The 13,250-nt window shown below is 43.1% G+C and overlaps 1 protein-coding gene across 1 annotated transcript; it reads left to right on the top strand.

The window, feature by feature from the left end:
• Positions 1 to 1,027: 1,027 nt before the first annotated feature.
• Positions 1,028 to 10,452, top strand: ATP5L (ATP synthase, H+ transporting, mitochondrial Fo complex subunit G). Its single transcript, XM_008050842.2, has 3 exons — positions 1,028 to 1,351; positions 8,256 to 8,416; positions 10,250 to 10,452. Exons 1-3 carry the CDS (start codon positions 1,300 to 1,302, stop codon positions 10,346 to 10,348), a joined length of 312 nt encoding a protein of 103 aa, XP_008049033.1. The 5' UTR covers positions 1,028 to 1,299; the 3' UTR covers positions 10,349 to 10,452.
• Positions 10,453 to 13,250: the final 2,798 nt, after the last annotated feature.

The raw sequence follows: 13,250 nt of genomic DNA, 5'->3' as shown, positions 1-13,250 counted from the left end.
GCAGTAGTGGCACAGTCACGGATCACTGCAGCCTCACCCTACTGGGCTCAGACGATTCTCTCGCCTCAGCCTCTGGGACTATTCGCGAACGCCACCCTGCCCAGCCAACTGTTTTTATTTTTTGTAGAGGCGAAGTTTCGCTATGTTGCCCAGGCTGGTCTCGGACTCCTGGGTTCAAGCAATCCTCTTGACTCAGCCTCCCAAAGTGCTGAGGTTACAGGTGTAAGCCACCGCGCCTGGCCCACTTATAATTTTTCTTTACATTTTTCTAACCATTTCATAAATCGGCCTCCCCTGGCCTCATTGCTTACAGTTCTGTTCCGCTCATCAAATGCCACCTCCCTACATACATCTTTTCTCCCAGTCATATGAAACTGCAAAGTTTCAACCCTCTGAAGTATTCAGCTGTTCTCTTATAGAGCAACTCAAGGATCTCCTTGAGGAAGTCTTCCAGATCAGCACCATGCCTAATCTGATCCGATACCCCCAACTCTGTGTTTACAGGGCGACTTCAGATCCCAACCCTGCCGCTTCCGGAATAAATGACCGTGTATCAAGCCCAGACTCAATAGGGACAATACCCACCACACAGGCTTCTTTTACATTCCAAAATGCCTGACATACTGGGGACGCTCAATAATGATTTTGTTCCTCACATCTGCATAGCTCCTTGTGGCTGTTTGGGGAATTAAGGGAATTGGATACAGAATTCGAGAGAGACTGGGATTACAAAAGATCAGCTAAAAAAAAAAAGCAACGGGCTGAGTCCAGTGACAGGTTGTGTGGTGCCTACTCGGCCGCCAATTTTACATGTTTGACCCTGGACCCGCTCTATCTCTGTAAAACGATCGCGTTAGTCTAGTAGTATCCCAACCGAGCTTTCTCCAGTACAGACCTCTCACGTTCTCAGAATCTCTGCGAAAGCTTCCTACGCGAAAAAGTGTACGATGGCGCCAAGGAAAGCACCGGAGCTAAAGGACGCATGCGCGTTTCTGCTCGTTGCCGGTTTTCCGGACCTCGGCGAATAGCTGCCCCAAGAAATGCCTGATTCTTTACGGAATCCTATTGTTTTTCATATGGTCTCTCATCTTATCTTTTCATACTCACTCTCTCTCTGTGGCTGAAAAAAATAAATTTACCAGTTGAATTCCGTAAAAATCGTAGGACACCTAAGTACCTTGGTCCGGCGCAGAAAGAGGCAGCCTGACCTTGGAAGTGGGACGGGGTCCTGCAGCGGGTCCTTCCAGGGGGTGACATTCGGCCGGCCTTTCGGGACAACGGACATTCCATCCTGGAACCATGGCCCAATTTGTCCGTAACCTTGCGGAGAAAGCCCCGGGGCTGGTGAACGGTGAGCGCCGTGTGGGGTTGCCGAGGCGGGTGCTCGGACGACAGGGAGGCCTGCGATGGCCTGAGAGGAAGAAACGGGCTGCGGCGACCAGGGGAGCCTGCGGGAGCCGGGGCGGGATGGCCTGAAGGTGGAGAAAGCGGGAGGCGGGTTTGCGACTCACTTCTAGCCTTCTGCTGATCTGGCCGGCAGTTTGGGTACTGCACAACCTAGAAGTTCTTGAATCATAACCACGGCAGTGAAGGGAGGGGGTGTGAAGGAAGGCTGGGGTTGCCCGGCCGCTGCCGCCATGACACCCCCTTAGATCTCTAAGCACAGGGATACATGGAGGGTTGGCTCTGTTAGGAGAGCTAAGTAAAAGAAGGGCAAAAACGTGGGAAAGCACATAAATTCGGCCTCATCAGGTGGTCTGGTCCTCGGCTTAGTATTTGGAAGTCAACAGAAATGTTTAAGGATGGGTGAGTCTTGGAACGTTGACTTTGCTTTGTCCTGGACAGATTCTGAGATACTTTTATCCAACGGAAATTTTAGGTTGAGTTGGACTTTATGGATGAGTATCCCCGCCCCGATAAGCATAGATAGAAAGAGATTCATACGAACAGTGATCTTTGTTATTTTAGCTTAACATTCATGTAATTTTTTCAGTTTGAAGGACCTCACTGGCAGACCACTGTGTTTCAGAATAGCCCTGAGTAGTGGTCCTGAGTACTGCTCTCCCAGTAAATATTTCAGTTGTCTTCTGAGTAGCTAGATATTCATTTTATTCCTGAAGTGAGATAAGTTAAATTAATGTAAGTTTCTTCCTAATGTGCTATATTCTAGTAAGTGATTGAAGGTTAGACTTCTAAATAACTTCCACTCAGATTTGATTATGAAATGTGAATAGAAAGCAGGATTTTAAAAAATACATGTAATGTTACCGAGCTTATATTGCTGTGTTTGATTCTTTCTCTCATTCCTTCCCTCCATCACCAGCCAAACAATGAGTTGTCGAAGGCCTGATAGTGCCAGATGAATACTTGCTTCTCTTCTAGGGAACCCTGAAGTCTACTAGTGAAACACTTTACACCTCTTCCCAAAGAATTTCTTTTTTTGAGATGGAGTCTCACTCTGTCGCCCAGACTGGAGTGCAGTGGCAGGCTCCCAGCCACCGCAACCTCGGCCTGCTGGGCTCCTGTGGTCCTCCCGCGTCAGCCTTCCAAGTAGCTGGAATTACAGGCGCACACTACCACACCCGGCTAATTTTTGATTTATTGTAGAGATGAGGTCTCGCCAAATTGCCCAGGCAGGTCTCGAACCTGCGGGCTCAGGCAGTCCACTCACCTTGGCCTCCCAAAGTGCTGGGATTACAGGCTGAGCTACCGAGCCCGGCCCCAGTGAATTTCTTAAGCTTGCAGCTTTTACTGAGATTGTCAAGGTGATACAAAACTCCACAATTGTATACAAATAAAAAGAGAAAAGAAGAATTGGAGGCTTCAGTGTTTGGAGTTTGTGAAATATTTGAGGCACAGTTTTTAACTTCAAGTAGATCTTTTTTTTCCTGTTATGGTCTTACATTTTTTAGGTGGTGCATGCTAGGGAATTGCAAACTAGTTTTAGTGATGTCATCCAAAAAGAAAACTAACATGAAAGTAATTTTTTTGTTATGAAATAATAAATCCTTTCCTATTATTGTGAATAATTGAAAAATAACTTGTTATTCATCCAAAAGTACTTAGAAAGGAGGACTCAACAGGGACCAGAATGTTAAAAGTGAACATACAGGCCAGGCTTGGTGGCTTAACCTGTAATCCTGCGCTTTGGGAGGCCGAGGTAAGTGGATTACCTGAGCCCGCGGGTTCGAGATCCGCCTGGGCAACTTGGCGAGACCTCATCTCTACAATAAAACTCAAAAAATTAGCCAGGCATGGTAGCGTGCGCCTGTAGTTCCAGCTACTTGGAAAGCTGAGATGGAAGGATCGCTGGACCCTAGCAGGTCGAGGCCGCAGTGGCCGGGAGCGGCCACTGCACTCCAGTCTGGGCGACAGAGTGAGACACCAACTCAAAAATAATAATAATAATAAAAGTGGACATACAGTTTGCTTTATAACATAGGTCATTGTATTAAATGTGAATGTTAAATATTCAATAAAAATCACTGACTAGCCGGGCTCGGTGGCTCAACCTGTAATCCCGCGCCTTTGGGAGGCTGAGGTGAGTGGATTGCCTGAGCCCGCGGGTTCGAGACCCGCCTGGGCAGCGAGACCTCATCTCTACAATAAATCAAAAAATCAGCCGGGCGTGGTAGTGCATGCCTTAATTCCAGCTACTTGGAAGGCTGAGGCGGAAGGATCGCCCAGCAGGTCGAGGCTGCGGTGGCTGGAGCGGCCACTGCACTCCAGTCTGGGCGACAGAGTGAGACTCCAACTCAAAAAAAAAAAAAATCACTGACTATATTTGTTAATTCAAGGGACAAAGGCTTATGAAAGTAAGTGATTTTATTATAGACATGCCCAGGAAGATTAGAGTCTGATTTTTTTTTCCCCTTAACTAAACTCTAGACTTTATTTGGATTTCACCAGTTTTCCTATTAATCTCTTTCAGTACCAAGATCCAATCCACAGTACCACATTGCATTTCGTTCCTGTGTCCCCAGTCTCCTCGGGTCTGTGGCAGTTTCTCCTAGTCTTTCCTTATCTTTCTATGACCTTGACAGTGTCTATCTAGGTATCTGTCTAGGTCTCCTGAAGGGTTTCTTCAGTCTGGATTTGTCTGGAGTTTTTTTGTTTTGTTTTTTTGTTTTTTGAGTCGGAATCTCAGTTACCCAAGCTGAGGGCAGTGGCACACTCATGACCACTGCAACCTCGACCTGCTGGGCTCTGGTGATCCTTCTGCCTCAGCCTTCCAAGTAACTGAAACTACAGGCATGTGTCACCATAGTTAGCTAATTTTTCTTGATTTACTGTAGAGATGAGGCCTCGCCAAGTTGCCCAGGCTGGTCTTGAACCTGTGGGCTCAGGCAGTCCTCTCACCTTGGCCTCCCAAAGAGCTGGAATTATAGGCATGAGCAACTGCGCCCAGCCTGTCTGGAGTTTTTCACATGATTAATCTGTGATATAGTCTGAGTATTTGTACCCTTCAAATCTTTTGAAATATATCCCCTGATGTTAGAGGGAGGGCCTCAGTGGGAGGTGTTTGGGTCATGGGAGAGGATCTCTTGAATGGCTTGGTGCCATCCTTGCGGTAATGAGTGAGTTCTCTGTTAGTTTACTCGAGAGCTGGTTGTTTATTTTATTTATTTATTTATTTTTGAGTTGGAGTCTCACTCTGTCGCCCAGACTGGAGTGCAGTGGCCGGTCCCGGCCACCGCAGCCTCAACCTGCTGGGCTCCGGCAATCCTTCTGCCTCAGCCTTCCAAGTAGCTGGAACTACAGGCACGCGCTACCACACCCAGATAATTTTTTTAAATTTATTGTGGAGATGGCGTCTCGCCAACTTGCCCAGGTGGGTCTCGAACCCGCGGACTCAGGCAATCCACTCACCTCAGCCTCCCAGGGTGCAGGATTACAGGCTGAGCCACCAAGCCTGAGAGTTGGTTGTTTAAAAGAGCATAGCACTGTCCACTCCTTTTCTTGTTCTCTCTCTTGTCATGCTCCCCCTTCACCTTCCTTCATGGTTGTAAGCTTCCTGATGTCCTCACAGAAATAGATGCCAGTACTATGTATGGTCTTGCACAGTCTGCAGTAATATGAGCCAAAATAAAACTCTTTTCTTTATAAATTACCCAACCTCAGATATGCATTTACAGCAAAACAAAACGGACTAACAGTGGATTTTTTGTTTGTTTGTTTAGTCAGGGTCTCACTTTGTCACCCACACTGGAGTGCAGTAGCATGATCACGGCTCACCACAGCCTTGACCTCCTAGACTCAAGCAATCCTCCCACCACAGCTTCCGAGCAGCTAGGTCAACAGGTGCATGCCACCACACCCAGCTAATTTTTTGTTATTTTGTAAAGACAAGGTCTCACTATGTTGCCTAGGCTGGTCTCAAATTTCTGGACTCATACAGTACTCCTGCCTCAGCCTCCCAAAGTGCTGGGATTATAGGCATGGGCCACCACACCTGGCCTGGAACTTTTGGGAAAATACCACAGAGGTTAGGTGCTCTAATCACATGTCAGGAGATACATAATATCCATATGATATCACTGATGATATAAATTTTATTTTTTTGAATTGGCGTCTCACTCCATGGCCCAGGCTGGAGTGCAGGGCACGCTCACAGCCACCCCAGTATTGACCTGCTGGGCTCCGGTGAGCCTTCTGCCTCAGCCTTCCAAGTAACTGGAACTACAGGCGCGTGCTACCACAGTCGGCTAATTTTTTAGTTATTGTAGGGACGAGCCCTCACCAAGTTGCCTGGCCTGGTCTCGAACCCGCAGGCTCAGGCAGTCCACTCACCTCAATCAGCCTCCCAGAGTGCTAGGATTACAGGCTGAGCCTCTGAGCCCAGCTGAAACAAACTTTCATCATTTGGTTAAGGTATTGTTTGATAGGTATAGGTTCTTCCACTGTAAAATTACTGTTTTTTTCTTTCCGTACTCTGTTCCTTAGAAGCAAGTAACTAAGTCTAACCTTTAGGGGTGGAGTTGCAGTGGGGGATTTCATCTCCTGTATCTACATAAGTGAATTAGGTCTTTCAGGTTGGCACCTCTGTCCCTTTAACATGCTCTCTTACTTTGTGGTACTAAAAGATGCTTCAGACTCATCTCATGTTTTTCCTGTCCCAGCCTTAGAGTCAACCATTTCTCTAAGCCCTAGTTCCTTTTACTGGACAATGGAGTTTAGAAACTAAGATCTGGGCTGGACTCGGTGGCTCAGCCTGTAATACCAGCACTTTGGGAGCCTGAGGCCAGTGGATTGACTGAGCCCGCGGGTTTGAGACCCACCTGGGCAACTTGGCGATACCTTATCTCTACAATAAATCAAAAATTAGCTGGGCGTGGTAGCACGTGCCTGTAGTTCCAGCTCCTTGGAAGGCTGAGGCAGAAGAATCGCCGGAGCCCAGCAGGTCGAGGCTGTGGTGGTTGGGAGCGTGCCACTGCACTCCAGTCTGGGCGATGGAGTAAAACTCCAACTTAAAAAAAAAGAAAAGAAAAGAAACTAAGATCTTTGTGCTGCTTATGTTCCTTGCTACTAGAATATCACTACATAGAGGTCCTCTCAATGGGCAGGGATATAGATATATACATCTATATAGATGTGTGTGTACATACTAACCCATGAATAACAGTTGTTTCTGTATCTATTTGTGTATATATTAAGCTCAACATGAGTTCATATGGATGTCTCCAACTCTAATCCAGTACCATGCGGTTTATTCTTGTTGCTTTTGTTGCTTTTCTTACTCTTCTACAGTGAGAAACCTGGCTTCTACCACCCACCTTCATTTACTTAGGTTTTATTCATCTCTTGTATACATGTAAAGTAGTTTCAAACTTTTAACCTGTATTCCCTGAAAAGCAAGTTTAGCAGCTATTAGCTGTGTTTATGTACAGTGTACTGATTATTTTATTTTATTTTATTTTTGAGTCAGGGTGTCGCTGTTGCCCAGGCTGGAGTGTAGTGGCACGAACACAGCTTTCTGCAGCCTCAAGCTCCTGGGCTCAAGCAGTCCTCAGCCTCCAGAATAGCTGGGACTGTAGGCACATACCACCTTGCCCAGCTAATTTTTTTATTTTTTGTAGAGACAAGGTCCTTACTATGTTGTCTAGGCTGGTCTCAAACTCCTGGGCTCAAGCAATCATCCTGCCTTGGCCTCCCATAGCACTGGGATTACAAGCATGAACCACCATGCCTGACCTGATTCACTTCCTTTTTTTAGAAGGATGAAATATCTGTGTGTCAAAGAAAATTTTAAAGACAATTGGTTGACTGTTACACAAGACTTTGTACTTTTTGATTGTCCCTTATAGGCATTGGCAGTTCTGTTTAGATCTGTCTCTCTTAGAGTTTTGTTTCTGCTTAAAGATATACCCATGGCCCCAACACAGAAGATGAACAAGATAGTAATTCAGAAATGTTCAAATATAGGCAGTGAATAATAGGAAAAGTACTAAGAGCCTTGGATAGTCTGTCTTTGAACAATAGACAACTTTATGAATGTTCATGCTGTTTTATTACATTTCTCTGAAATCACTACCGTAGTCTTCAACTGACCTAGTTGTTAAGGATCTCTTTTCTTGACATAGTAAATACCGAATTTCAGCTTAGTAATATTCTAGTTTTGGCTGTTCTTAGCAATATATGTAGGTTTTACTTTTTATTATTTGTGGTGTTTCTGAGAGAGGAGCAGCTGTGCTTTTGTGAGAGAAAGATTCAGTCCAGCACATGTTGATGAGGATGCCCAAAATGGGTACTGATTGTTATGATTCCTTCTGGATTTGTGACCAGTATTGTGATAAGTTTTAATCTTATTCTTAAGAATACCATTCTACATAGCTCCTTTCCTTCCTTCCTGTACCTCTTGCTCCAAATTTGCTAGTCTCTCTACCAAAAAAAAGAATAAATTGCCTCTTCTTTCTTGTTTTTAAATCCAGCTTCTAGTAACTTTACAGTTAACTGGATTTGCCATTCATAAATGAAGTAACAGTACTAGTACTAGCTGGCTACTAGTGAAGTACTGGCATAATTGAATGTACTTATAGCTTCCTGCCTGATTGAACTCCCTGTGGCACAGGTGTTCTACATCTTTAAAAGCCTCTTGTTACCAGGGAGCAGCTTTGACTTTTCACACCGGCTGCACATTTGGTACAAGCAGTGAATGAATGTGATGCATGAATAAATATTTGTGTCCAGCCCACACATCTGCTTCTTTCAGTCTCCAGTGAGTTCATCCTGGTTTTTTGTTTTGTTTTGTTTTCCAGCTGCTGTGACTTATTCGAAGCCTCGATTGGCCACATTTTGGTCCTATGCCAAGGTTGAACTGGTTCCTCCAACCCCTGCTGAGATCCCTAGAGCTATTCAGAGCCTGAAAAAAATAATCAATAGTGCTCAAACTGGTAGCTTCAAACAGCTCACAGTTAAGGTAACCATGGGCTAAATGAAAACGTATGTGCATAACAGAAAATGTCTTCCCTTGGGATTTTTCTGATTGTTTTCATTGCTATATGTATTTTCCAGTGAGGCTGAATCAACATAATGAGAGATAATCCCTTGACTGCTGAGGGAAGATACTTTCTTTTCTAATTTTGTCATCTGGGTAGAAATAATTGCCTGTTTTATGTCTTAGTTTCCTAGGAGTCTTAAACTATAGCAAAAAAAGAGTGAGCATTTTTACTGGGAAACCTTTTTCCTTTTCTATTTTGGATAGTATACTAAAATGTGATGACTTTGCTGATTCTATACTTTTTTTCAGCTGTAGTCCTGGAATTATTCCCAATTTAGCCAAATCATCTTTTTTTAAGTTGGGGTCTCACTCTGTCACCCAGGTTGGAGTATAATGACACAATCACAGCGTACTGCAGCCTCAACCTCCTGGGCTCAGGTGATTTTTTTCAACTCAGCTTCCCAAGTAGCTGGGACTGCAGGCATGTACCACCACACCCAGCTAATTTTTGGATATTTTGTAGAGATGAGGTCTCGCAATGTTGCCTCACCTGGACTCAAACTCCTGGACTTAAGCAATCCTCCCACCTCAGTCTCCCAAAGTGCTGGGATTACAGGTGTGAACCACCATGCCTGGCCCAAGACATCTCTTGAACTATGTCACAGTCAGGATGCTAACATTTATATGGTAGATAAAAATACCAGTTTTTTAAAATTTAAAAATACTATTGGGTTGTATGGAGATAAAATCTAAAAATTATAAAAATTGGAACTTGGGTTTCGTGATCCAAGCACAAAAAGCTTAAATAACTAAATAATTGCTGGTTTTAGAACCTACAACCTGGAAAGTATGGTTATTTTTCAGAAAACTTCCATAAACTTCTGGTCTAATTTTTTTTTTTTTTTTTTGAGTTGGAGTCTTACTCTATCACCCAGACTGGAGTGCAGTGGCACACTCCCAGTCACCGAAGCCTCGACCTCCTGGGCTCTGGTGATCCGTCTGCCTTAGCCTTCCAAGTACCCAGAACTACAGGCGCACACTACCACACCTGGCTAATTTTTGATTTATTGTAGAGATGAGGTCTCGCCAAATTGCCCGGGTGGGTCTCGAACCCGCGGGCTCAGGCAGTCCACTCACCTCAGCCTCCCAAAGTGCCGGAATTACAGGCTGAGCCACCGAGCCTGGCCAACTTCTGGTCTAATTTGATGGGAAAAGTTTACTTCCAGAAGTGCTAAAAGGAAAATTTTTGCTTGCATGAACTAGTGCTTTCTCGAACCATATGTTTTTCTCTTAGAAACAATAAAATGTTGATCTGTGAAACAATACTGAATATTTGGAAAGGATTAAGTCAAATAATACATGAATTAAAAAGATGTCTACAGGGAAAGACAGAGCCCTTCTTCTTTCAGCAGATTTATTTTGGCCAAAAGAAATATCTGTTCAGAGACTTAGCCTTCCTAGAGCCATCCTTTCATATGAATGCCCTATCTAACTGTGTCAGCTATTTCCAGGATGTGGGTTGTTTTAGGGCTCATAAAATGTCTCATAAACTAATAATGAAAGGGTTAAGTCAGTTCAAGTCTTTAAAGAATGCTTTGAAAGAATTTATAAGCTCTGGACTACTTACCTTTCAAAATTGAAAGTTGAAGGGTTCTCAGCAGCTGAACAAAGTTAACATCAGTAGTTCTCAATTTTGACTAAAACTGCTTCTAGTTTGAATAGGATCCTTATATCCTCTGACTCTTAATCCTGGAATAGTATTAAATATAAAAGAAACAAAAGGTACCTTAAAATTTGTACTTCTTTTTTCAGGAAGCTGTGCTGAATGGTTTGGTGGCCACTGAGGTGTGGATGTGGTTTTATGTCGGAGAGATCATAGGCAAGCGTGGCATCATTGGCTATAATGTTTGAAGACCAGTCTTTAACATCTGATGATATTTGACTTGTTATCTGAGTGTTTTTGGACCATATGTGATCAGACTGCTATCTGAATAAAATAAGATTTGTCAAAAATCTATGTTTTCTCTATCAAATACTACATGAATAGTCACTGTTTCTGTTGATATTAAGTTGAGTTGTCTTTTGCTTTGATCCATTAATACAATTCTTAATGCATATCTGTTTAGCCTGAAATTGGAAAGGATATATGTGACTATATCAACTTGGTACATGAATATATGAGGATAATGTTTTTTTTAATTGAATTCTCACCTGTCATCCGTGGCACACTCACGGCCACCCCAGCATCGACCTGCTGGGCTCCGGCAATCCTTCTGCCTCAGCCTTCCAAGTAGCTGGAACTATAGGCACACACTACCATGCCCGGCTAATTTTTGATTTATTGTAGAAACGAAGTCTCACCAAGTTGCCCGGGCTGGTCTTGAACCTGCGGCTCAGGCAATCCACTCATCTCAGCCTCCCAAAGTGCTGGGATTACAGGCTGAGCCACCAAGCCCAGCTGAGGATAACATCTTAATTTGAAGGTTTGAAGTATATTTAAGCTTTGTTTTCAGAATAGTAGATTTGTATGACTTTCTTTCATACAGTGTGTGAGTATTAAAATTAACCAGAAAAAAGTCTTGAGAAAACTAGAACCAGCTACAGTAGAAGAAATAGTAATGCCATGTGCCAAAGTGATACAGGTAAATCATGTCAGTAGTTTAAATAATATTTGGACTGTTTTTCTTTGCTAAAATCGCAGAAAGATCCTATACAGCCTCCCCAAAAGAGAGCAGAGGGTGGTATTCTAATTATGCATGTTTGTTACATTTTTAACATTAGGACAGAGCCATGACCTACATTTTTTAATTATTATTATTATTATTGTTTTGAGTTGGAGTCTCACTCTGTCGCCCAGACTGGAGTGCAGTGGCTGCTCCTGGCCACCGCAGCCTCGACCTGCTGGGCTCTGGCGATCCTTCCGCCTCAGCCTTCCAAGTAGCCAGAATTACAGGCATATACTACCATGCCTGGCTGATTTTTTTTTTTATTTATTTATTGTAGAGATGAGGTCTCGCTGCCCAGGCGAGTCTCGAACCCACAGGCTCAGGTAATCCACTCACCTCAGCCTCCCAAAGGCGCGGGATTACAGGCTGAGCCACCGAGCCCGACTCATGACCTACATTTTAAATCCAATTTTGATCCATCTTATTAATTTGTCTGATTTTTCTATCTGTTTTTGCAAAAATAAATTAGCATACAGATATTTAAACAAAGTCATAATTTAGTGACATCAATGGCTCTAAATAGGATATTACTTTCTAAAGTAAATAGAAGTGATTGGTGTCAGTCTGTCTTCTGGAGCCACTTTATTGAGGGTATAGGAAAGACTGATCACTCATTGGCTTTTCCGGTGGACTTACAGTCTTGATTCACTCATTGGTGTGTTTCTAAATGCATTGTTATTCTTAAATCCATAGCAAAGCTTGTAATACCAGCTGATGGTAACCAAAAGATGGTTGCATATTTATTGTGAAGGCATTATGGCTCACAGTGTAATATTAATCCTTTAATAGTATTGATATTTTATCCAGTCAATCCCAAATTTACTCACTGCATTTAGAATACTGCTGCTTGCCATAAAGAAGGACAAATATATGGACTTCGCAGCAACTTGGATGGATTTGGAGTTGATCATACTCAGTGATCTATCACAGAAACAAAGAATAGAGTACCATATGTTCTCACTCATAAGCGGACCCTGAACAATTATAATACTATAAGAAAGCATTTGGCAATAATGGGAAACTCTCAGGGGAGGGGGATGGGATTGGCAGTTGAGGGAAACTGCTAGGGGAGGGAAGGGCATACCTCATCAACAAGGGTACCTGCATAATCAAAGTTTGTATGCCCAATCCTGAATTGTACCCCACATCTTTAAAAAAAAAAAATACTGCTGCTTTAGCGTAATAAAGAGCACAGCTTTTCTAATTGATAGGCAAGAAAGAGTCTCTGTAGAGACTGCTTGCTACTCTTCTGAAATATGAAGTAATGCCTAACTTAACTGCTTGAGTAAACACAGGTGACCAAAACTGAAACTACCTATTTTCAAAAAGTATTCAGTAACTGTAAAATATGCATAGAAAGCATGGCAAAGATATTGACTGCCATGATAATAGTAATCTGTGTGAGTTTTCTCTTTCATACAGTGCATGAGTATTAAAATTAATCAGAAAAAGAGAAAACGTATGAGATCAGATAGTACTAGTTAAGAACTACAGATGTCTAGTTGATTCATGATATGTAATGCGACTGTTTTTAACCACATAGTCTCACCAGAAAGTCCTCCAAATAAACATTTGCTATTCACTTCACTGCTACTTCCTCCTCTGTCGCTATACAGAACACCTCTAATCTTCTCTGTGGCTAACAGTGCATGTACGGAATTTTCTTAGGTTAAAATAGCACTTGGCTCCTTGAAGTGTCCACTTGACTTTACCAATCTTGTTTCTTTTTGCCCTCATCAACCCCAAATACCTTGTCTCCTAGCAGACAACTGCTTAGGCTATCTTTCACTGAATTTGTGTGTGCCAAGTGTTTGCCACTGTCAAGTTCAGTGTAACTCAACGTTTATCGTGTAACCCTAAATTCCAGGCACTATTAACACGGCAAAAACATTCATGAACAAGACTGTGACTTGGTTCACACAGCTTGGTCTGGTGAGACACGTAATTAGGCATGCAGTTACTGTAAAATGTGAGAAGTGCTGTAACAAGCCCTAACAAAGGTGTGCTTGAAAGAGGCTAACTCAGATTTGAGAGGGAGGTTGTCAGAGAAGGTAGTGTCTGAAGTATACCCGGAGAATAAGACTTAG

The sequence above is a fragment of the Carlito syrichta genome, unplaced genomic scaffold (genome assembly GCF_000164805.1).
Source record: "Carlito syrichta isolate Samal-C Ts95f unplaced genomic scaffold, Tarsius_syrichta-2.0.1 Scaffold63326, whole genome shotgun sequence".
In the NCBI taxonomy this organism is placed as follows: Eukaryota; Metazoa; Chordata; class Mammalia; order Primates; family Tarsiidae; genus Carlito; species Carlito syrichta.
This window is presented reverse-complemented; position numbering and strand designations above follow the sequence as displayed.

What these genes read in the sequence shown, in the direction of transcription:
- ATP5L (XM_008050842.2), top strand. Translation starts at nt 1,300, where the DNA reads ATGGCCCAATTTGTCCGTAACCTTGCGGAGAAAGCCCCGGGGCTGGTG. An exon ending in AGCCCCGGGGCTGGTGAACG is followed by an intron (nt 1,352 to 8,255) that starts GTGAGCGCCGTG and finishes TTTGTTTTCCAG; the next exon opens with CTGCTGTGACTTATTCGAAG. An exon ending in TCAAACAGCTCACAGTTAAG is followed by an intron (nt 8,417 to 10,249) that starts GTAACCATGGGC and finishes TTCTTTTTTCAG; the next exon opens with GAAGCTGTGCTGAATGGTTT.